The sequence below is a fragment of the Dipodomys ordii genome, unplaced genomic scaffold, assembly GCF_000151885.1.
Source record: "Dipodomys ordii isolate 6190 unplaced genomic scaffold, Dord_2.0 Scaffold103, whole genome shotgun sequence".
NCBI lineage: Eukaryota > Metazoa > Chordata > Mammalia > Rodentia > Heteromyidae > Dipodomys > Dipodomys ordii.
This window is the reverse complement of record NW_012267319.1, coordinates 882187-907175: the sequence shown is the minus strand read 5'-3', so window position 1 is coordinate 907175 and position 24989 is coordinate 882187. Positions and strand designations below refer to the sequence as shown.

General features: G+C 47.6%; 1 protein-coding gene across 1 annotated transcript in view; it reads left to right on the top strand.

Annotated features, from left to right (window-relative positions):
• Window positions 1-24989, top strand: part of Dscam (Down syndrome cell adhesion molecule) — a 365413-nt gene that overhangs the window by 234409 nt on the left and 106015 nt on the right. The window contains exons 12-15 of the mRNA XM_013027340.1: window positions 14776-14972; window positions 16841-16937; window positions 17828-17956; window positions 24314-24481. Of these exons, the coding sequence (XP_012882794.1) occupies window positions 14776-14972; window positions 16841-16937; window positions 17828-17956; window positions 24314-24481 (591 nt within the window). The remainder of the gene's footprint in view (window positions 1-14775; window positions 14973-16840; window positions 16938-17827; window positions 17957-24313; window positions 24482-24989) is intronic.

The window sequence follows — 24989 nt, the reverse complement described above, 5'->3', positions numbered from 1 at the left end:
CAGAGCTGGGTGGAGGCGTTGAGTAGATGGGAGCCGAGAGACAAGAAGGGACGAGACATCCATGTGCCCACCGCTCTGTTGCTGACTCAGCACAGAATTGACCATGAAGGGCTGAGCTGAGGTAGCGGCGCAGGGACTGCAATCACCGTCTACCGGGAACGAAGCCGTGAACGCAGATCAAAGCGGAGTAGATCCCGCGTTGTTCTGGAGATCTGGTACCAGTCCAGGATGGAGCCTGTGACACAGGAAAGGGAGGAGGAGGGGAGGCCTCATTTCATTCTGCCCAGGCTGAGAGCAAGGGTGCAGCCCACGGTCCGGTTAGCTCGTAGACTGCCAGCGTGTGAGCAGGCTGCTCAGGACTGCGTGGTGAGGGCTTTAGAACGGTCGAAACCATCCAAGCAGCTGAAATGGACAAAGGGAGTGGACCACGGGCAGGCTGGGAGGCCCCGTGCTCCACAGGCCCCAAGGATGAAGTCTAGAAGACAAGAAGCCATTCTTCACCCATTTTCATCTTGCTGTTGTCATTTGGCTCCAAGTCTGTCAGCTTGTCAGCCAGGCAGGTCCTGGGTTAGCGGCACACCCCGTGTAAACTCCTCCCTCCCCCGCCCCTCCCCCTGCTTCCCTAACGACCTCCTGCATGACTGTTGTCAAGGAGATGTCAGCCATAGCAACCAACTCCCAGAGTCCCCAGCGGTGGAAGAAGATGGGGACATCACTCCTTGTCCAAGCGGCTACGGGCAGATTCTCCGAGCCCACGGAACCTCACCCTACAATTAAATCCTGACTGCAAGTCCCCAGCATGTTACCCCTTCATTTAGCAGTCAGCTCCCTTGCTTTTAAATCCCCAAAAAGAAACCACAGTAGCTGGGACCTTGCCGTGCTGGCTGCTGGTCTAGGATCTCTTTCTTAGCTGGATGCTGAGGGATTCTTTTTGTCACTGGGATCTCTCTGGATGATCGTCTGCCATCTTGGGTGGACGTGTGCGGGGTTAGCAGAGCAGCTGGCTATGGGTCTGTACCACACACCCCGAGGAAAGTCACAGAGGATTTTCCTGGACCTTGGATTAGAAAGGACTGGTGTCACGATGTCTGTCTGCACATTTTCAACAAGCCTCTTAGTTGACCATGACCTCACTTCCTAGAACCAGGATGCCACCAGAGGTGTGCAGCCACAGCCCAGCTTAAACTCTGTCCAACAAGAAGAATCTGGGGCTCTGGGAGTCGGCCCCAAGAAGCCCCACGCGCAAGAAGTTTGCATGTCACACACAAAAGGTCAGAGGAGATAAAAATCCTCCAGTCCTTGTTGCATTAATCATCTTTAAAAAAGATTAAGTGACCAGGCAAGATGGCTCCTGCCTGTAATCCTTGCTGCTTGAGAGAATGAGATCAAAAGGGTTGAAGCTCGAGTCCAACCTGGAGAAGAAATTCGTGAGATGCTCCCATCTCAACCAATTAAAGAAAAAGAAAACTAAGCTAAACAAAAAGGTCTGGAGTCATGGCTCAAACACTAAAACTCTAGTCTAGCACGCCTCAGGGCTGGAACTCAGACCCCAAAACCCATGCCAAAAAAAAAAAAGATTGGAGTGGACTGGGAACGTGGCTCAGTGGTAGAGCGCTTGCCTTGCATGCATGAGGCCCTGGGTTCGATTCCTCAGCACCACATAAGCAAAAAGAAAAAAAAGCCAGAAGTGGCGCTGTGGCTCAAGTGGTAGAGTGCTAGCCTTGAGCTGAAGAGCTGAGGGACAGCACCCAGGCCCAGAGTTCAGGCTCCACGACTGGACCCCCCCCCAAAAAAAAGATTGGAAATGAAATAAAGTAATAGAGAAAAATAAGACTGCACTCTTACTTCATAAGTGAAGACTGTTGAAACTAGCTGAAATGTTTCCTCTGCCGTTTTATATCTGTGTGTCGATATAAATGCACATTCATAAAAGGAAGAAGTGGTGAAATTATCAAGCGGAGCTTCTGACCTGCCGTCCGGTAGTGGTGGTGGCTTCCTAGCCAGGCTGCGTGCTGCGGAGAGTGCATCTCAGGGCAGGGGCTGATTTCTGAGCACAGAGGAGCAGTGGGGGCCACAGAGCCCATGCTTGCCCACGCTTGCCCACGCTTGCCCACACTCGCCCCCCTCACAGCTCATTGTCAGGGGGCTGAACTTTCCTGGCAGCTTTCTGCTTTGTTTAGAGCCATCCAGTCACCCAATCAAGGACCTGCTCAGTTACCAATGTGGCTTTACAAGTCTTTGGAAACCCCCTGAGAGCTACCGGTCATAGACCACGTCCTGATTAACCGTGTTGTTAGCCAACGCCCCCTGGATCTTTCTAGGCCTTCTTTTGTAAGATGTATCAACCCAAAGGAGGCACTGGCAATGTCCTGTGCCAGTGGTTGTGTTGAAAATATTCCTACAAAGGTGCCCAGCCTGGGAGGCCTGTGCCCAGGAAGCAAAGGGAACATTGATATTAGGCATGCGTGTGCATGCCTTTCCAGCGGGGGTTTGCATATGAACAATGTGTCATGGGGAAACAGACAGGGCGAAGCAGCCAAGAGGAAACACTTCATAGCTGATGATTTATACTGCACTCTCCTAAAGTACCAGAACTTCTGTCCTACCTTTGGCACTAAGAATCACAGGTACGCATGCAGTGCACCTGTGCTGGCTTCTTGGCATTTACTGCAATGCTAGGACATGACCTCCATCCCCAGCAGCATTAATCCACAGCTCTGTACATGTGCAGAGTTCCCTGCACTGTGAGTGCAAAGGAGAAGACGCCAGGCCGGCCTCCCGGGCTGCCCAGAAGCTGGGTTTGCTGTTGGCAATAGCACCGGGCATATTTTCTATCTCTATCTTTGCTGTCAACCAGGGGTCCTCTCAGAAAAACCTACAAATCCTGCAAGATGGTGTAGAGCTAGAGGAGACCTCCAAAGTGCTTCTTTCTGAGACAGTTTTTAAATAAGGCATTTGTAATTGTGTATTTATTTTCAAATATGTGCTATACAAATTTCACACCATCTTGGCTTTTATATAAAATCTGAAAGTTTTGAAGATAATTCAAATTCTGTGACCCCAGAATTGTCCCTGGGATTCTGGCATGTGTGTGCACACACACACACACAAGTGTGAGTACAGGCAAACACTCAGATCTGTACATGCATACACATATATACAATACACACACATGCAAGAAAATGCATGTGCATGCACAAAATCAGACACTTGCTCATCAGTGTGCTTCTGCGCAATCTGCTCACACACATATAAGTAGGCATGCAAACACACATGCACACACATGTGTAAGCACACGCACATATGCAGAACCACACACGCACAGGCACACATTCACACAGGGATGTATGCGTGTGCATACACACATTTACACATATCCAGGCACTCGCACACACGCACACACACGCACACACATCCCTAGGCCCTTCTACCAGTCTATAGCACACATTCACACAGGGATGTATGCGTGTGCATACACACATTTGCACATATCCAGGCACTCGCACACACGCACACGCACACACGCACATCCCTTCTACCAGTCTATAGCAACAATCCCCTAGGCATACCACAGCCTCTTCCTATTTAGCAAGGCATACCATTCTTTTCATATGAGGTTAATGTTTAACCAACTTTCCTTTTAATTTTTAAACTTTTGTTGCCATTTTTCTATGCCTTCAGGTTCTGCTTTTGCTAGCTATTTTGGAGTTGAAGTTTCGTGTACTTTTCTGTCTGTGCCAGCCTCAAACTATGATCCTCCAGGTCTCAGCCTCCTGAATTTCTAGGGTACAGGCATGAGCCACTAGCACCTCACTGATGATCTATCAACAATTCAAAGACAGGCAAGGCTAGACTAAGCATTTATTAGAAAAGCGCAGTTGCATGGGATAAAATTCTGGCTTCTTTACTGCTGGTGCATATGACATTTAACTCCCCTCTTTCCTTTCTGTTCCCCAACCCCCCCCTCAAATCAGGCAATAGAAACACTCAGTTCCAAAGGTTGACCAAACACTGATAAAGTTCTCAGCATAGACTTAAACTCATTCGAGACAATAATCACCACCATCATTTCATGAGATGATGTTGTAGGGTTTATGTCCTTGACCCAAGGTCAAATGATAGGATATAGGCCCACATAATCCAGTAAAAACCCTGCAGGAGGGCTGGGAAGGTGGCTCAGTGGTAGAGGGCTTGCCTCACATGCATGAGGCCCTGGGTTCGATTCCTCAGCACCATATAAGCAGAAAAAAGCCATAAGTGACGCTGTGGCTCAAGTAGTAGAGTGCTAGCCTTGAGCTGAAGAGCTGAGGGACAGCACCCAGGCCCACAGTTCAAGCCCCATGACCAACAACAACAACAACAACAACAAAAAAGCCCTGCAGGAACCCCACACAAGCAAGTAAGAACATGTTAATGACCAAGTGAAGAGAATAGTGAAGAGAATACTCATTTCTCCTTGGGGAATGAACATCAAAATGGCCAAGATTGCTTTAGAAAAGGATTCAGAAAAGTGCCATGGCGATTCGTAGTGCCAAAGGTAGGACAGAAGTTCTGTTACTTTAGGAGAGTGCGGTATAAATCATCAGCCATGAAGTGTTTCCTCTTGGCTGCTTCGCCCTGTCTGTTTCTCCATGACACACTGTTCATATGCAAAACCGCCGCTGGAAAGGCAGACCGCGGCCTGGGGCCTAACTACTCTATGTGTCCATCCCTAAGCCACTTGGAAACGGCTGGTTCTGTTTCCATGGAAACCTCTCTCCTTCTGAAAGCTGCAACAGAATGAGCTTCATAATGGAGCTGGGCATGCCGGTGCAGGCCTGTAATTTCAGATACTCAGAAAGCATCGAGACCCTGTCCTACAAAATGATGAGGCAGAGGAGGAAGAGGAGGGTGATGATGATGATGATGATGATGATGGACTGGAGTCGTAGCTGGAGTGGTAGAGTACTTGCCTGGCATGTACAAGATATATAAAGTCATGGGTTCAATCTCCAAGACTGTTTAAAAAAAAAAAAAGCTTTACAAGAAAGAGCTAGCTGGAGGGAAGTCCACTTCCGAGCTTCCCCAAGGATGGCCTGGTGTTTGCTCAGTCTGTGTCTTTCTCATGGCCCTCTCCACCTGGGAAGGCAGCGGCTGCGTGGCGGGCTTCCCACCAGGAAAGGTAGGAGCCACACTGTTTATAATCTAAAGTCAGAGCGATGGCCTACCGCTGCCCATCTCAGGGCCCCCGCTGGTAGACAATGCCCAGAAGCCACACAAGGCCGCGGAGCGCTGGCAACAGATACACCACTCACTTCTTCTGGTTCATATCCTAACTCTTTGGAAGAATAATGTTGTTTTTGTTCTTTCTTGTGCCAGGGCTGGGGCTTGAACTCAGGGCCAGGCTTGCTATTCCTGGGCTCTTTTGCTCAAGGCTAGCACTGGAGCCACAGCTCCACGTCCAGATTCTTGCTGTTCATTGAAGAGGAGTCATGAGGGAGGGGTGAGAAGGTCGAAATGGGTGACCTTGATCAAGATATATTGTAGTCATAAACCACTTGGTTAAATGGCAACTCTTTGGTACAACTGCTTAACAATAATAATTTTTAAAAGAATCTCATGCACTTTTCCTGCCTGGGCTGGCTTCAAACCGTGATTCTCAGATCTCAGCCTCCTGAATAGCTGGGATTATAGGTATGAGAGACCTGCTCCTACAAAGAATAAATTGTTGTTGTTTGTTGTTTGTCAGGCATGGGGCCTGAACTCTGGGCCTGGGTGCTGTCTCTCATCTCTTCAGCTCAAGGCTAGTGATCTACCACGTGAGTCATAGCCCCACTTCTTGCTTTTTCTGTTTATGTGGTGCTGAGGAATTGAACCCACAGCCTCATGCATGTAAGGCAAGCACTCTACCACTGAGCCACCTTCCCAGCCCAAGAATAATGTTTTCTACACCAAGTCCCCTAACAATCTTTTTCTCATCAGCCGGAAAATAGAAGGAGCTCAACTGCCCATGCATACCCTCACCTAACCAATTTTTCATCATCTATTTTCTTTTTATTTTCATCTATTTTTACTGTCACTGTTGGCAGGAAATCCAAGTCTAGAGAAAATCTGCTTGCTGCTTCCTTCTCTCCTTTTTTCAATACCAAAATATTTAAAACTTTTATGGGGTAAACTAGACTACATGAGCAGGCAAGAAAAGTAGGAAGAAATGATCTGCCCCTCTCTGTGGGAACTGGAGGAAAATTCTGGGTTAATATCTTTTGGTTAATATTCATGCTTGTCATGCAAAATAAATCAGCTTTATTCCAATAAGGCGACTAGAGACATCATCAGAGTGAGTATAATACAGACCCTGAGCGCTCTCTGCCTTTGCCCTGGCGCTCTGAATCAGGGTCAGGAGACCCCGGCGACACCGCCAGCTAGCAGAGATGTTGTCATTCCTCTTCAGGCTTCACATTAAACACAGCCCACTGTAGCTTGGAAACATGTATTTGATTAATGGTTATAATCAAAGTAACTTCATTATGTAAGCATAATAACCCAGCCGAGAGGATATTTTAGTCTGTGCTAAGAACTTATTAATTCCTAGTGGGGGGAAATCATTCTCTTTATAGGGATTAGAGCGGCCTCGTATGTGGTCTCACTTGCTGAAACTTTTATGAACAAAAAGTATTTGGACAAGAGGAATTTGTGCTTCTGAAGCGGTGATCACCGCGCTGTGTTTCCGAGGGGCCGTTTTTCAGAAGCCCTCAGTGGGTTCCACCGCGTAATCTGAGTAATCCTCCATCAGAGCCCCAGGCAGCCGGGATTCTCATTGTTCCTATAGACGGGGAGACCAAGAGGCAAGGAACCCCAAACAGAACATGCAGCTCAGCCTCTCTGAAGCTGGGGGGAATCAAGCCAAGAATTGCAATCCATTTTCATATTACAATCTTGTTGCAGCATAATAGCTTGCACGGCCAAGATCATAGCAGCGTTGCACAATCGCCACCCAAATGTGTGTTCACTCATCTGTAGATGAATGGGTAAAGAAAAGGCAATCTTTCCGTTGGTTGGAATATTATTCAGGCTTTAAAAAGAAGGAAATTCTGACATATCCCACCGTGTGGATGAAACCTGAGGGGGGAGGTAGAAGGCTGAGGGAAAGAAGAAATCACAAAAAGAACAAATACTAGATAAGTTTGCGTCTATAAAGTGCTAACAAGGTCACATTTTTAGAGAGCAGGTGCCAGGGGCTGGGCTTGGTGAAGAGCAAACTTCCAGGAGTTTGGGAAAATGAGGCCCTGGGGAGCTGGCTTGAGGTGGGGATCGTAGGACAGGGTTAACCTGCTTGCTGTCACCTGAGGTGACTGAACCAGTGGCGTGGGCATTGTGTGTTTTTCTAAGTATGATCTCTACACAGCACACAATAGCTCACTACGCACATGTGGGATGCCACAGACAAGCAAAACCACAGGCTCCCGCTGGAGTCAGCTCCAGCCTTGGGGCATCCAAGGACACCCTGACCTTGAGAACAGTCAGGCAACCCCGTATCTCCATCGGCAGACCCTCTGAACTATGGACCACGTCGGCCTCCTCACCTGTCAGGGGTAGGAAGAATGTTTTCACCATGAGTCAGAGCCCTGGAATTTCCTTCTCTGCCTTCCATTCATCTTTAAACTCATTTCATTCCTCGCTTCTATCTAATTATGGGTTAATTAAGAATAATCTCTACTGACAATACACCTGTTGCTATCAGATCATTGCTGTGAAATAATCAAAGACTTAAGGGATAGATACGTTACTAGGGGAGAGGGATAAATAAAATTTGGTCCAGGGGGCATCCCAAATCCTGGAAAGACGAAGGAAGAATGGGAAGGGAAGGGTGCCCCATCCATTTAAGGACCAATGAGGATGGCTTGACTGGGTTGCTCTCCTGTTGATGTTGGTTCTTATCACACCCTCAGAAAGAACAGAGTTGGGGGTGAGTGGTAGAAGAGAGGCGTGGGGCTTGTCTCTGGCAGTCTTAACCCCTGACACTCTCTGTTCCTTACTGAGAAAGAAACGGAGAAACGAGAGAAGATATCAAGTTGAAATAAATCTTAAAATCCCTCATATTCTAGTTTTTATTTTTGCCCCTTCAAAACAGGTGTTTGCTGTCTGGCGTCTCTCTGAGCATCTGCACAGACATCTGTTCCTATGTAGTCCTTCCAGCAGTCTGGTGAAAATGCTATTTCCACATCTCTCACACGCACTTGCAGCATCACTTAGAATCAACTTAAAAGCGCACTTAGGAATCTGTCGTGGGTCCTTTCTAGACAGCCATCCTTTCTACCCCATCAGAAACTTGCACAGATTCAATACAGGGATGCTCAATGGAAAAGATGCCAGCCACCCACAGGGAGGGTGCACAGAGTTCATTATTATTTTATGATGGACTTGTGACCATGACAACCGAGAAAGAGGAAAAGGAGCTAGGAAAAGAGCACTCAGGAAGAGCAGACGGGAAAAGGGAAAGGGAGGAGTGATGGGTAGACAGAGAGGGGGAAAGAAGGAAAGAATGAGAAAAAGGGAAAGAAGCAGACAGAACTTCAAAGATCTTTGGATTTCATCGGGCTGAGTTGGTTCCACCCAGGCCGTGTCTCAGGATCTCTTAGAAGCTTTAAGGAGATCTAGTCGTGAGCTGCAGTCCCAGACACTCAGCATGGGAGGGGGGTCTCCGCTCTGGGCTGTTTGAATATTTCCCTGGTGATTGTAGCTCCTGAGGCAGCGCTTGGGTGAGATCACCCATTCCATCCAGCGGAGGCTAAACATGAGTCAGAGGAGAAACCAAGACCCAGCAAAGCCACGTCCTCCTTCAGTGTGACACAGGGGCCACTCAGTCCGTGTCACGTGCGCCACCCCGGGGAAGGGAAGAGGGCCCTGTCCCGGGAAACAGGGAGACACCTGCAGATCTGGAACTCTTCCTGGGTCCTGAGCTCTGAGCCTGCCACAGATGCATATTTCACCAGAGAGAAACTTAAATAATGACAATCACACATTCTGTAAATGTTGTGGATGGTTTCTGTTATCTTTTCCTTTTTTAATATCTAAGTGGTACAAAGGGGATTTAAGTTCAGCACGCACATTTGAGTACAATGCCTCTCGACCGACAAGACCCCTTTCCAGACGTGCATTCGTTCGGATCCCTGCGTGAACATGTCCGATGTGGAATGCAGGCTGTGAATTCTCATCTGCTTGTCATCTTGTGTGTATGATAAAAAAAAAAGATGTTGGCATGCGGGATATAAAGAAAAGTGGTTGAAGAAGTAGGGTGTCCCCCGCTCCCCTCCACCTGGGGACTGTAGGAGCTCCTGCCTCAGTTTCCCAGCCCAGCCTTGTTTCCCGTTGGCCCCGCCCCTCCTCGTCCACTTCTGTTCCGAGTGGAGAGACAGAGCGACTTCTTGGGGCGCAGGACTTCGCACACTAACACAGGATTTGGTGGTGTGATCCACTCAGGGCCCATTCAGGTTCTGAATGTCAGTTGCGTTTGAGCTTCTAAAACCCATTGTTCTGCGGTGTTCTCTTCCTGTCTTTGTGAAGTGAAGGGACTGGCCCAGAGCCTCAGGACAGGAAGCTTGCCTGGTAGAGGGAGAAGGAGCCTCTCAGTTGGAGAATCAAATCATTCTTACATGGAGGAGACATCTCTCAAGTGGAATTTTGGCAAAGGATTTTCACAATTAGATGTAGAAAGAGGAGGGTGGGAAAAGCTTGATTTCTAGCCCAAGCCAGTCAGTCTCGAGATTAAAGCTGAAGAGGTGGCAGGTGCTGTCCGGATGGAAGGGGACGTGCCCTTGGGGCTGCGGCTCCTCTGCCTACCTGGCAGGTCCAGGCTGCAGCAAAGTAGGTCAGATGACGCGCTCTTGTCCACGAGCAGGCAGATTTGCTGAGCACCAGCACAGCTGCGAGACAGCGCCATGCCTGGCGAAGGAAATTCACAAATTGGTGGCCATGTAAAACCCGACCTATCTTCCTGGGTAATTCCGCAGGCCAGGACTCAGCACACCACCTTCGGACAAAACAGGCTCAGGCGTGGGCGCCTCTGTTGGCCAGCATTTTCCCCAGGGCCTCTCCGTGTGCCACCTCGTCCCCTGTCACGCACGGAAATCACAGTGCTGACATGTTGTCACATCTCGGCACCCACGGCGGTGACGAGCAGAGAGGCCCAGCCTCCTGGAGTTAGCATCGCAAAGCAGCCACGGCCTCAGCCCTTCTAGAAGTATCCTCTAGACCACTGGAACCGGCCTGGGGCATGGGCTGGTCACAGCATTTCTGTTTCAATGCTACCTTAATTCCCTGACATTAAATTCAATCTATAATGAAACCAGGAAAAATTGAGGAGTGGGTGGCATTGGGAGGTGGGGGGGGGGGACCTGGGAGGAGCGGCACTGATGGAGGTCATTTGCTCGCAGATGGACGTGCTGGATGACAACTCCATCATACAGCCTTGGGAGATACAAAAATATAGTTTAAAAAACAAAAGAACTACCTTCCCCATTTTGACGGGGCATGCATCCCACAAGAAATGGAATAATAGGAAACAAGGTTTTATAAGAAACGAGAGATTCAGAGGTCTGTAATACAGCTCAGGTATTTCTCCCATTCTAAAGGCCATAGAGCTCTGTGTAATCATCTAAAAAGTGAAAAGCCAAAGCCATGCTGCGGTGTTTGTACAAGTACTGGGGCTTTAACTCGGGGCTTGGGTGCTGTCACTTAGCTATTGTCTTTGCTCAAATCTGACACTCTACCACTTGAGCTACAGCTACACCCATAGCTCTACTTTCCGTGTTCTGTGGCTAATTGGAGGTAAGACTCTCACAGACTTTTCTGCCCAGGCTGGCTTTGAACCATGATCCTCAGATGTCAGCCTCCTGAGTAGCGAGGATGACAGGTGTGAGCCACTGTGCCTGATTTACCAGTGGTCAAACCCCTTATTTCAGTCCTGCTTTCTCAATGAAGGCTGAGAAAAGTGTGCAAAGAGACCCGGGGGTCACGCTTGCTGTGTTCACAGGGGAAATCGGTCTTTTTTCATGCCTCACCATTTTATAGATTTCTTTACCTTTCCACCAACACTGCACCGTGTGGAGCCCTGCAGGGAAAGCCCCGGATGCAGTGAACCATAAACTTGGATCCGTTTGCAGAGCGGAACTTTATGGCCACATTTTATTTTACTAAGCCCAAGGCAATCATAGGAACCAGGGTCTCTACCACGAAGCAGGGGCCAGGTGGTCACCTTCCAAAGCTAAATTACATGTGAGCTTCGCAGGGCCTGATTCCTCTTCTCCAGCTTTGAGACGGCATGATGAATAAATTATTTTCTTGTTCCCAGGTCATCAAAAGATTCCTCACGTTTTGGCTATTTAGGTCACTTTTCATAGTTTTGGGACCTCTAGCAATCATGATGTGGTTCTTGACCCATGTGAGAAAAAGAACATCTTTGGTTAGCAGATGTGTAATCTTAGAAAGGGAAGTCATCTTAGAAAGGGGCACCATCTTTACACACAGGGCTTCTGTACCACTGATCATGTAAAATAGTATTTATCAAAATGAATCCCTGGAAAAGGAAACAAGGTTGGTTGGTTGGTTTCTGCTGTGCGTGGTGAAGATGGAATTGTCTGTTTTTGCTTTTTAGTGTTTTTTATTTGTTTCTTGGTCGGTTTTTTTTTCCTGCCTTGTTTGTTTCTCTGCCTTTAGAGGAGTAAGGGGGACACCGAAATGGAGTGACAGAGGGTGAACCAATTCAGCAGTAGTACTCACAGGACGCTGTTTTGAAAATGAGCTGTACAACTTGTGGGAGGGGAAATGAGCGGACAGACAGAGCGAAGGGAAGGGTGACATTGCCAAAAAAGAAATGTGCTCGCTTCCTGACTTCTGGAAAGGCCACCCCTCTGTACCTCACCTTAATAACAGCAGTAAAACAATATGCTACTAATAAAAGAAAGGACGCCCCTCTCCAGGTCTGCCGTGGTGGAGCACCATGGAGGGCCAGAGGCCACGCCACAGGAGAGGAAGATGGCGGCCCTGCGCCCTGAGCTGCGCTCCGTCACGCACGGGAAGGCCACCATTTTTGTTCCCTCATCATAAACTGAATTTTAACAGCTCCCTTCACTTCCTCTTCTCTCCTTATGCTTTTTTACCCTGGGAGTTGAACACGCTGCTGGCAGTCGGTAAAATAATGGAGCAATTTCTCACAATCCTAAATGTAGAATTTCTGTCTGACACAGTAACTCCATTCCTGGAAATTGTCCTGTGACAAATGAAGCACCCGTGTGCACACAGCAGAATTACTCACAAGAGCCAAATGACGTGTGTACAGGCGAAATGAGAATGAAGCAGTGAGCAGAGGAGTGTGTCTGCATGGTGGAATAGTATCAGGCAATTACAAAGGAAGACAGTACTGATGTACATGACAACATGCCTGAGCCCGGAAGCCATCATGCTTAGTGAAAACATCCAGACAGATAACACAAGCGAGCTGATACTATCGGAGCCCATTTATCGGAAAGGTCCAGAAAGAGTGATCTAGAGACCGGATAGATTAGCAGGGCTCCAATGGCTCACCTCTGTAATCCTAGCTATTCAGGAGGCTGAGATCTGAGGATTAAAGTTTAAAGCCAACTCTAGCAGGAATGTCCATGAGACTCTTATCTCCAATCAACCATCAAAAACCTAGTAGTAGACCTGTGAGACAGCATTCGGCCCTAAGGGCAAGCCCCAGTATGGTCACAAAAAGAGAGAAAAAGAAAGTTTAGAGCATAGTGTAAAAAATGGAAAGAATTATGGATGGAAAGTAGAAATAAGGATTAAATGCTCTAACATCAGATATGGTGATCACACATTCTGTACATTCGTTTTTTTGTTTTTGTTTGGGAGCCTGAACTCTGGGCCTGGGCGCTGTGTCTCAGCTCTTCAGCTTGAACTCTGGGCCTGGGCGCTGTCCCTCAGCTCTTCAGCTCAAGGTGAGCGCTCTACCACTTGAGCTACAGCACCACTTCTGGTTTTCTGAGTGGTTTATTGGGGATAAGTGTCTCACGGACTTTCCTGCCCGGGCTGACTTTGAACCTTGATCCTCAGATCTCAGCTTCCTGAGTAGCTAGGATGACAGCTGTGAGCCACCGGGGCTGGCTCTGTTTTTAAGTTACAATTGTGTGTTGAGTATTATAAGTAATCTGATATTGGGTTGGGTAGTTGCTCCCAGCTATGACCCATTGAAATCTCAGACTATGACTTTATGTACAAACACAATCATCCCATATATAATCCTTACCTGGCGAGCATGCTGCGTAAGCCAGTCCTCATGGTCAGTAATTGCATCTGCAAAGGCCCTGTGTCCATGCCAAGCCATGCTCTGGGGTTCCAGAGGGACCTCAGAAAGGCATGAACTTTTGGAAGAACGCCAATAAGATCTTGGCCCGCAAAGCAAGGGAAGGTCTTTCTTCTTGTGATTGAGGAAATGAAGCCAAAAGCAGGTCGAAGGATTTATTTTGCTTGTTTGTCATATCTTCCTGTTTCTCTTTGAAAGATCTCACTCCTATCTTAGGTGTGTCAGAATTTTCAGAGCTATCTGTGCCTGAATCCTGCTCCTCTCCTAACAGAAGCCCACGTGTGCCCGGCACAATCACGCCCCAGTGCTTTTCCTGGATTTTATAGTTTTGGCTTGTGAGCTTGTGCCCTGCAGAGCTTGTTCTGGGAAGATTCTAGTGGAGGGGAAGGAAGGGCCCAGCCTTCCAGAGTGTGTTTACGATCATTTTTTTTTTCAACCTTCCTTAAGTCTTTTACCAAATTACCAAAATTTCCTTGTTGATTCTTTCACGTGATTTACTCCAAACCTGTGGAGAATCGAGTCAGTCGCACATTGTCAGGGAATACATATATGTGTTTGTCTATGACACAAGCCACAGTAGTTTACACCTCCCTTTACCATTTGTGTTTTTCCTTTTTATTTGTCTCTTTGTGCATCCTTTGAGGAACAGCCTAGCAAGAGTGAGGCCCTAAATTCAAACCCCAGTCCAGCCCAAAATATATCTTTTAATGGTGACATGTAACTGCAAGGATTGTTTAACAGCAATAGGGATCTGATACTGAGGATTTCATCTCCTCGGTGGAAGACGATAGAAATGATGAATGTTCTGGTTTCCTCCAGTTCCCACAGGTGAGAGGAAGCCCAGGATATTTGTCCTTGTGGGGTGGGCATTTCACAGGATGACCTGACGCCCATCCATGTTCCTGTGAATGACATAATTCATTTCTTCTTAACACAAGAGCAAAACAAGGTCACAGGAATAAAAGGAGGTCTTACAAGGGAGGTTTAAGGGGGAGAAAAAGCAGAGGGAGGGGTGGGAGAAGACAGTAATGGTGGCTTGAATATGATTGACAGACATGAAATGCATGTATCAACAAGTTATGGTGACATCTCTTACTATGTACAATTTAACATACGCCTTTAAAACAAAAGTAAGAAGTGTACATATTTCCAGAAAGACGAGAATAAGGCTCCTTTTGCCTGAATGTCTCAGGGATGTAACCAGTGACCCACCTCTGCCCCCAACAGGACAGGAAGAGAACAGCAGGCCCACGATGGTGAATCCATGCCGCAGTCTTTCCTGCGTGGGACCCATTTAATCAAGTGTTATTTTTCTGCTACTTTCTTTTTTAAATATTGTTAGTGATTCTTGCTTGGCAGTTTTTTGAATAAATGTCTCCTGGAACATAATTCAGCTGAGCGTTGAGAACACAGCTTTGCTGAACGAGTGGTGTCTCCTTTGGGTTTTTCAGTTCCTGCCATGATCACGTCCTATCCAAACACAACTCTGGCTACTCAGGGTCAGAAGAAGGAAATGAGCTGCGCGGCCCATGGTGAAAAGCCCATTATTGTCCGCTGGGAGAAAGAAGACAGGATCATTAACCCAGAGATGGCCCGCTATCTTGTGTCCACCAAGGAGATGGGCGAGGAGGTGATTTCTACTCTACAGGTAAAAGCACGACAAAGCCAGCAGATCCAAACCGACTCTGAGCGTCTGTCCTGTCACACGGGCTGGCGTGTGGCGGGGATAAATTGTCGACAGTGTACTAGCATTTATTAGGAAGGACCGTTTCACCCTCCTCCCCGCCCCCCCCATACAATAAAGATTACGGGGTAGCTTTCACATGGGGTGTGGTATCACAAGTATTAAGAGTAAAATCATGGCAGGTGCCAGGGGCTTGTGCTTATAAAGCCTAGCTGCTTGGGAGGCTGAGATCAGGAGCACCACAGTTCAAAGTCAGCTTAGGCATAAACATTCATGAGACTTCCCCTCTTCCTTTCTCAACTCCTAGCTGAGTGTGGTGGCTCAGGTCGATTATCTCAGCTGTGTGGGAGGCTGAGAATGACAGGATCATGGTTCTAGGCCAGCCTGGGCTATAAAGTCTGAAATATTTCCTCTGTACTGGGAGGTCTGCATAAGCAGATGAGACTTGGGTGCATGCCTGGGAAGGGAGGGAGAACCTGGCTCAGAGGAACTGTGGGCGTGGCTCAGCAGTTACATGGTTGCCTCCTGTACACAAGACCCAGAGTTAAGTCCTCAGCACTGGGGGAAAAAAAAAAGAGGGAGGAGGGAGCAAAATGATCACTTTGGTGATCACATTTCAGAGAACACAGCTACAATAGTTTTTTAAAAAGGTTTTTAAAATGACAATTACTTCTAGAGGAACGGACACCTAGGCGTTGCCCATGTTTTAATTTCCTACGAGAAGAAAACTTGGATGGGCTCGAGGACAAAAGTGCTTTCATGAAAACTACTTTGTTTCTTTAGAAACAGTCAATATAACAATATTTCATTAATATAAGTTCCCAAGAGCTAAAAAGAAGAATGGTCTCCTATTTCTAAGCACTGTTGGTATTAAACCCAGCAATGCGTTTACTATGGGGAGCAAAGGACACCATAACAGGTATTGGAATGGCTTAGAGGCCCCACGCTCAGAATCAATAGCAGTTCTCTAACAAGGGGGCAAAGCTGACTTCATCTGACACAGAAGCCCGATGAGGCCTACTAGCCAAAGCCCGGATGGCAGTACTCCTGAACCCCAACACGCACAAAGACCTGTTCCTAGAGCTCACAGACACCACGACCCGAGGGTCCTCGGGAAGCCCGGGTGGCAGTACTCCTGAACCCCAACACGCACAAGGACCTGTTCCTAGAGCTCACAGACACCACGACCCGAGGGTCCTCGGGCCTTTCCACACAGCAGCAGAGCATCGCCTGGAACTTGCACACCTTTGCGCGTGCTCTCGAACACCTCTGAGCCACTGGCAATGCATGTTGGGATGCCGGTGTGGGGCATACAGTGGTCTGGCTGTGTGGTTTGGGGCACAATGGCAAGGACAGGCCGGCAGGGTAGGCACAGATGAGGTTTCCTCTGTCACTGTTTTCAGTCCCGGCTGGCTGGGTCTGTGGTGGAGCCCGGGAGGATACACGAGGCCAGCCATGTTTCTAGAAAAGTCTTTAGTCAGGGTTACTTTGATTGTGTAAATATACACCAGGGGGAAAGTAGCAGGGAAGAGGGCTGCGTGGAGTGCGCGTGGACCTGAGCACAGCGTTTGAAGAGCCTGCCTGGGATCACACATCCAGTTTCACAAACATGGATGATGTACACCAAGCCTGCCCACCTCCATACCTACAATGCATTTGAAATGACTTCGCCCAGAAGGCGTGTGTGTGTGTGTGTGTGTGTGTGTGTGTGTGTGTGTGTGTGCGTGCATGTGTGTGCGTGCACGAGCATTGTACCAAGAAGAGCAGAGGGGATGTCTGAATCCCCCAGCTCCACGCTACTGAGTAAGATGAGTTTCCTTCTTTACCCATAGATTTTGCCAACTGTGAGAGAAGATTCTGGCTTCTTCTCCTGCCATGCTATCAATTCTTACGGGGAGGACCGTGGAATCATTCAGCTCACAGTGCAAGGTAGGAAGGAGACAGGACCAAGGGGAAAATTGTTTAAAGCAGCTTCTCAGGAAAGCATGTGGGGGCTCAGCCTCAGCATCCAATATGGGATCCAGTGTGCTCTATTCCAACATCTCAGGAAATCATGAGTATGCTTGAAGTCAGCGCTGAGCCATGTTTCGCAGAGCCTATGATGAAGTCTGAGGGTACCCCTGAAACATAGGAAGCACAGCCTTTGCAGGAATTAAGGCAGATGATAGGTCCATGGCAGGAGCTCTGAACAAAGCTCTTCAGGTTTTAGGAGCCCATGTGCACACGGAATGATCAGGAGGAAAGAGAAGTTTTACATCAGAGGCCAAGATATGCTCCGACCTGGAGATCTAAACCTAAAGAGATCTAGAGATCTAGAACTAACACGGTGTCCCCTAAAGCGATCTAGAGATCTAGAACTAATACGGTGTCCCCTAAATCTGCCATTTTCATGGCCAAGTCAGTCTTTCTGTACACTAGTGTCTCATACCTGCAATTCTAACTGCTCAGGAGGTTGAGATCTGAGGATCATGTTGTTCAAAGCCAACCTGGGGAGAAAAGTACTAGGAGATCCAAGTGGCCGTAGTGTTCTAGCTTTGATCAAAAAAAAAATCTCAGGCACAGTGCCCAGGCCTTGAGTTCAAGCCCTGGTATGCTACTAAAAAGAAAAAGCAAACAAAAAAGCCAAAACTGTAAGTCCATTAAAAGGTAGAATTACTCCTCTCTGTGATTAGCAAAAATAAACCAATACTTCTAAAGCAGACGTGTCTGGGCTTGCCCAATGCAAACAGGTGGTTTGCAAAGTCACACTCCTCATTGCCACGGGCATGTGAGTCTGAGCTACCTTGAACTAACCCCTGGTGTTTCTGTTGTTGGCCCAGAGCCCCCAGACCCTCCTGAAATTGAGATAAAAGACGTCAAGGCACGCACAATTACGCTCAGATGGACCATGGGCTTTGATGGAAACAGCCCTATCACCGGCTATGATATTGAATGCAAAAATAAATCAGGTAAATCCTTTATTTCCTCCAGCACTTCCAAAGCCATTTGATGTTTCTCCTCCTTTATTATCTGACCTAGAAGAACGTACCTGCTCAGCTCACAGATGCTCAAAGCACACTGTTTCTATTGTTTGTCATTGTCCGAGGATGGGTGTGTCTAGGTTTCCTTCTGTTCCCAGGCTCAGCTCTGCCCCCTAACTATGATCTTCCCAGATGTCTGTCTTGCCCAGAGAATGGCTTCTAGGCCATTCCCACCACCCGCGGGCCTCTAGGCTCAGAGCAGGCCCCTGTTGTGACCTCTGCTATCACCTCCCACTTCTTATGGGGTGATGGCCTAGAACACAGGCTGAGTGTGGAGCGCCGAACACTAAAAATCTGGGCTCTGTGCCATGCAGTGTGGTGGAGAGCTGCCCCGGCTGCCAGGGCACACGCTCCCTGTAGCAACCTCCTCGAAATGACTCGGGAGTGGGCCAGTACATCACTGAACCCAGGAGAACCTGGCGAAGAGCTCACACCTGAAGCTCCCTCAGCCATCAGCACCATGACGGTGCCTGTGGATTATCTTCCGCTCCACACCAGGGCCATTGTGAATTTTATGGTGAAAACAGAGACTGTCACCACCACGGCCCTTAGTTGGAAATGTTTATCATACCTCATAAACCGTGAGGGAGAGGAGCCTGTCTGCACCAGAAGGGTTAATACAATTCTTAAGAGGCCACAGAAACAGCCTTATTTTTTGCTTTCTGAGCACTGTGTATGGCTTCAGATTGCTCTGTCGTGAGCGATTTGGTGTCCCCTTAGCTGGGCTGTAGGAACAAATCAGGCTCACAGTGGCTAGAAAAGACAGGTACAGAAGGAGAAAGATTACCATGAGCACGCTGGCCACAGAAAGGAGGAAGGGGGGGGTGACAAACCTAGGGGCTGGCTAGCAACAACTGTGGGGGGTTAGGCAGACTGGAGATCCAGAGAAGCCGAAGGAGAGTTTGGATTGGTTATGCCCGCCAGGACGGGTGTGAGGATCAGCCTCAGGGCTAGGCCCAGAGCACAGATGGGAGCTCTCCATACATGAGGACCGAGGAAAGTCCTCACCCTCAATTAATGAACATCACCTGCACTGGCCTGGCTGCTCCTTGAGCCTTTTGGGGCCCCTATGTCTCATTCCTCCTTGCTTATTTTTTTTGAAGTTCATTTTGATCAATATTTTATATGATCTCAAGCACAGAGGCATTGCCTCTGTTTCTCCCCTATGAGTATCCTCCTTTGGTCTCCCTGTGTGTGAATGCAGAGAGTCCTCTATAATTGATCATGTCCTGGTGCATTTTAGATCTAGCATCCACACACGAAAGAAAACATGCTGTTGGTCTCTCTGAGCTCAGCTTACTTCCCTTAGCATGATTTGTTCTAGATACATCCATCTCCCTGGAAATGACATCATAGTGCCTGTGTATAATTCCATTGTGTATATGCACCACGTCTTTGGACCCACTCATCTATTGTAGGGCATCTGGACTGTTTCCGTAACTTGGCTATTGTGAATAGTGCAGCAGTGAACATGGGTGTGCAGGTGTCTTTATGGTCTCTTGGCTGGTGATGTTCTAGGTAGATGCCTGGTGGTGGTATGGCTGGGTCAAAGGGAAGATCTATGTATAAATGTTTGAGGCACCTCTAGAATGGTTGTACTAGTTTACATTCCCACCAACAGTGCAATAGGGTTCCTTTTCCCCCCACATCCCCAGCAGCATTTGTTGTTCAAAGTCATGATGGTGGCCAGTCTAACTGGGGTGAGATGGAATCTCAGCATTGTTTTGATCAGCATTTCCTTTTTGGCCAGGGATGATGAGCATTCCCCTTGTGTTTCTTTGCCATTCTTACCTCTTCTGAGAAGTCTCTCCTTAGCTCCTTTGCCCATTTAATGATTGGTTTATTAGGATTAGGAGGGTCAGTTTCTTGAGCTCCTTTTATATTTTGAATATTTTGTCAGCTGTATTGCTGGGAAAGATCTTCTCCCAGTCAGTTGGCTGTCTTTTTAGTTTAGTAATAACATCCTTTTAGTTTAGTAATTACATCCTTTGCTATGCAGAAACTTTTTATTTTGATGTAATCCCATTTGTCAAGTCTCTCCCCCATCTGCTGTAACCTTAGCACTCTTTTCAAAAAGCATCTTCCTAAGCCTAGTGTTCCTCCTACTCCCTCTTGCAGTAATTTCAAAGTTTCAGGTCTGACGTTGAGGTCTTTGATCCACTTTTGAGTGGTGAGTGCATGGGACACGCAGAGACCCACTTAGAGTCTTGTGCATCTGGATGCCCAGTTTCCCCAACACCAATTATTGAAGAGGCTATCTTTGCTCCAGCATGTCTTTCTCCCTTGTCAAATATCAGGTAACTGTAAGTATATGGTTTTATTTCCGGGTCTTCTACTCTGTCTCTGTTACAGCTCTGTAGTAGAAGTTGAGGTCCCAGATTGTGATACCACCAGCATTGTTCCTTCTGTTATTAACTTCTTCAGGTGCTACTTCTTGTGTTAGCTGTATTTGAAAAGTTATTCTCACAACAAAAGATTTGGAGCAAAATTATCTAATCGTTTCAGGAAGTTCTTGGGATTTTGGTGGGGATTGCGTTAAATGGGTAGATCATTTTTGCAACACGACCATTTTCACAGTATTAATTGTACCTATCCATAAACACAGAAGCTCTTACCATTTCCTGCCTTTAATTTCTTTCTTCAAGTTTTTATAGTTTGCACCATAAAGGTCTTTTGCTTCCTTGGTTAGGCTCATTCCCAAATATTTTTTGAGGCTACTGAAAATTGAGTTACTTTCCTAATTTCACTCTCTGCTTATCTATTGCTGTCATGCAGAAAGGCTACTGATATTTGTGGGTTGATTTTGTTCTCTGCTACTTTGCCAAAATTATTTACCAGCTCTAGGAGCTTGAGGGCAGAGTCTTTCAGATCATTTGGGTATCAGATCATATCATCCGCAAATAGGGATAGTTTGATTTCTTCTTTCCCTATGTGAATCCTTTTTATGTCCTTTTCTTGCCTTATTTCTCTGGCTAGGAATTCTAAAACTATATTGAAAAGGGGTGTATAGAGTGAACATCCTTGCTTTGTTACTGATTATGGAGGAGATGGTTTTAGTTTGGTTTTTCACCACTTAGTATAATGTTGACTATTGGTCTGTCACATATAGCTTTCGTGGTGTTGAGGTCTGTTCCTTCTATTCCTAGCTTCTCTGAGGTTTGGGGTTTTTTTTTGGTCGGTTATGGGGCTCTGGGCCTGGGTGCTGTCCCTGTGCTCTTCAGCTCAAGGCGAGTGCTCTACTGCTTAAGCCACAGTGCCACTTCCAGTTTTCTAGTGCTTTATTGGAGATAAGGATCTCACAGACTTTCCTGCCCAGGCTGGCTTTGAACCATGATCCTCAGATCTCAGTCTCCTGAATAGCTAGGGTTACAGGCATGAGCCACCGCCACCTGGCTTCTCCAAGCTCTTAACAAGAATGGGTGTTGGATTTTGTTGAAGGCTTTTCTGCATCTATTGAGATGATCATGTGATTCTTATCCTTGGCTCTGATGTGATGTGTTACGTTTGTTGATTTATTTATGTTAAACCAGCCTTGCATCTCTGGGATGAAACTCACTTGATAATAATGTATGATTTATTTTGGTTAGTTTCTGAATACTGTTGGTTAGTATTTTATTGAAGAGCTTTGCATCTGTGTTCGTCGGAGAGATTGGTCTAGAGTTCTTTTATTCATCGGGTCCCTACCTTGCCTGGGGATGAGAGTGATACTTTTCTGTTCATTTTTTTCTATACATGATAGGCACTTGATGGACATTTGGTGCACACATTTTACAGGACACATTTAAAACGCTTGTTGGCACACAGCATTGAGCTCAAACGTGCACGGAAGCTCTCATGAGCTACACACCTCTAAAATCCTGTCTGTATTTGACGACTTTGTACCTCTTGAAAAACATCATTCCTCCTTCTCCTCCTCTCCTACAAGCTGCACACTGGCAAGCTCTTGGATTTGCTGTTCTTCCGGGTGCCTGTCACCTCATACCCTGTCTGGCAGGCAGAGAGTAGGCAGGGAGTATTTGGTGCATTTAGTGTAGGTGCCTTGAAAACCCAAGCATCTTCCTTGTGAGCAGTGGTGTCTGTAGGTGTGGAAGTGGACAGGCCTCTTTAGTACCCAATTGGAAAGCTACGTATCTGTAAAGCTGGTCACCATCAGGATTCGGTCCTTCAGACTCCACCGTCTGAGACAGGGCCAAAGGTGTGAGGTGCAGATGAGGGCCTGGAGAAAAGCCCACGGGACAGGCCGGCCCCGCTCCATGCCCAGGACCTACTCCAGGGCCCTGCTTTCAGATTGGAGGACCAAGGGAGAAACAGCTACACTGCCAGTAGGTGGGGAGTGCTGGGTGTGTTGTCAGCGCCTTCATGTAGCAGCAGCTGCTTGCGATCGTGACTTACAAATGAGGGTAACAGGAAACTTACCCTTTACCCGAGAGCTTTAACATCACACCTTCTGGGAAGCTCTCCACGAACACTCAATTCCTTCTTCCTACCTGTGGCCCTGCTGGCTGATGGACATTTAATCTCCCTTCGCTGAGGAGTTTGCCTCCCCGTGGATTCTATGGGTAGAGATGGCCCCTGCCAAGGGGTGCACTGTGTTCCCTCCCACCCAGTGCTGGCACACATGCCAAACCCTGGACAGAAAACCCTAGGTCTCCACACCTGTTCTAGGCCATCAAGCTAAAGAACAGTTCCTCTGCTTTTTGTTAGTGACTAGATATATTACCCAGTATCTTCAAGAACTTAACAAAGAGGGGGCTTGCAAGTGTCATCAACCAGCCTGTGCTGGGATAATCCCAGAAACAGGAAACTCACCAGCTCTGGAAGTCCCATTCTATCGTGGCTGACTGCAACTCTTTCTGTGAGTGGGCCTCTTCAGCCCACCCCTCCGTGAGCCAGACAAGGACATTCCTTCTATGACAAGAAGACATGAAGTCTCTCTGACTTCCTGCTCTTCAGGGAAGACAGTGTGTTCCCGCCCCTTTCCCTCTATCTCCCGACCTTCCGCTCTGGCCGGCGCCAAGGCAGGTGTCTGCATGTCCTCCACTTCCACTGGTCACGTGTCTTACGCCTTCTCCACGTCACGCCCTTCCATTTCCAGTCTTCTCAAAGGATTCCTTTTCCTTAAACTGTAGTGTGCAATAGCGATCAGTGCTTCTTGCACACTGTTCCCAGAGAGCGCATTCAAAAGCGTGGTGTTTTGGGGTGAAATCTTGCAACCCTCTCATACCTGTGTCTACCTGGGGACAGGCATTCCTGCAAAGCTCCGGGTTCATCACTAGGGTGGCTAGTGAGCAGCACTCTCCCAACGAGACACAGTTCCCTGGATGAGCCACTTATCCCATCTTCTATTAACATGCATTCCCTGCGTGTCTGCTCTGCCTGGCACTGAGCTAGCACCAGGAATAGAGCATCCAATTACAAGTGTGACCCCGGCCCTCACGTCACAGGAGTATCACGAGAAAGCAAGCCAGGGAGGGCAGCAATCTGTCATCTTTCTCTCCAGCCATTCTCCAGAAGCCTCTCTACACCCAATATTATTGGCAGCTCCCAATCAACGCCTGCCCAGTCTTCTGATAGAATGACTGCTGTTGACCTGAGAGGAAGCGCTCACCCCCAGGTCCCGTCCATACCAGACTCAGTGATAGCTCTCTACCCCAGAGAGGTGCTTCGGCTTGTATTGACTGTGTATTGACAAATAATCCTCACAACCAAAGATTCGGGATGAAGTGATTTGTCATTTCAAAGTCTGTGTGCTTGCTTAGCAAAGTTGAGACTGACTTGGGTGGGATTATCTCAGTTTTGACCCATTCTACTTGGAGGGAACAGAACATGATACCACCAGAGGTCTGGATGGCTTTGAAGTATTGCTTAGAACTTCAAGTATGTTTGCGGGGAGGTGGAGAGAGCACAGGACTTGGAGTCTAGGTCTCAGACTGGCCATGCACTTCTGTAGCATGAGTGCTCACCACTTACATTTTCTTCACTGATCTCCCCAATCACCCGTCCTGTTTCCTCTGCCCCACCCCACAGTTGAGTTCCCCTGTGGGCCCCTGCTGTCCTCCCCTGCCCCCCAATCACGTGGATAATGTGTATGATTTCCTGTCCCCTCTCCTGGCCAACTCTGAATGATAGCTGACAAGATTGTATTGAGATTTCACTTTTAGGTGTAATATTTTTTCTTCCTTTTTTAATTTTTTAAATTCCTATTTGTGAACTTCTAAAGGCAGAGAAAAAAACTGACCTCTCTATCTCTTCTTTTTTGAAAACACAAAAAACAAAACCCCAAAGACTCGTGGGATTCTGCTCAGAGAACCAAAGATGTTTCCCCTCAGCTGAACTCCGCCACCATCATTGATATCCACCCTTCCTCCACCTACAGCATCCGCATGTACGCCAAGAACCGGATCGGCAAGAGCGAGCCCAGCAACGAGCTCACCATCACCGCGGACGAAGCAGGTAGGTGATATGGAAGGGGGGAGGGAGGCTGGAGGTGGAGGAGGTGGCGGGAACAGGAGTCCAGCTGCTCACTTCGGGGTTCAGATGCTGAATTGCAGAATCAAGACATTTTCCCATTCCAGGTGACTCCTTGTATGTATACTGTGCATCCTTCTATGCCCACAGTGCTCTGCCTCTAAAATGGAAGTGTTTCCTCTTTGGATAGGAGTTAAGAATCTCATGCCCAAGACTTAAAAATACATGAGGCTTACATTCAGTGCTATTCAAGGAAACCACTAGCAGTTCCCTTGTTGGTGCTCATGGGACCCAGATTGAAGGAAGAACGTGAGCGTGTTTCCTGGCTAGTGAGAGTGAAGTTATGAGTGTGGAGGTGGGGACAGATGCTTACCTGGGAACAGCAGGAATGTGCCCTGTGGAGGGAAGCAGCGAGGAGAGGCAACTGGCTGGACCCACCGCTACCCTAAAAGAAGCGTTGTTGCTTTTAGCCATGAAAAGTACTTCATATTTA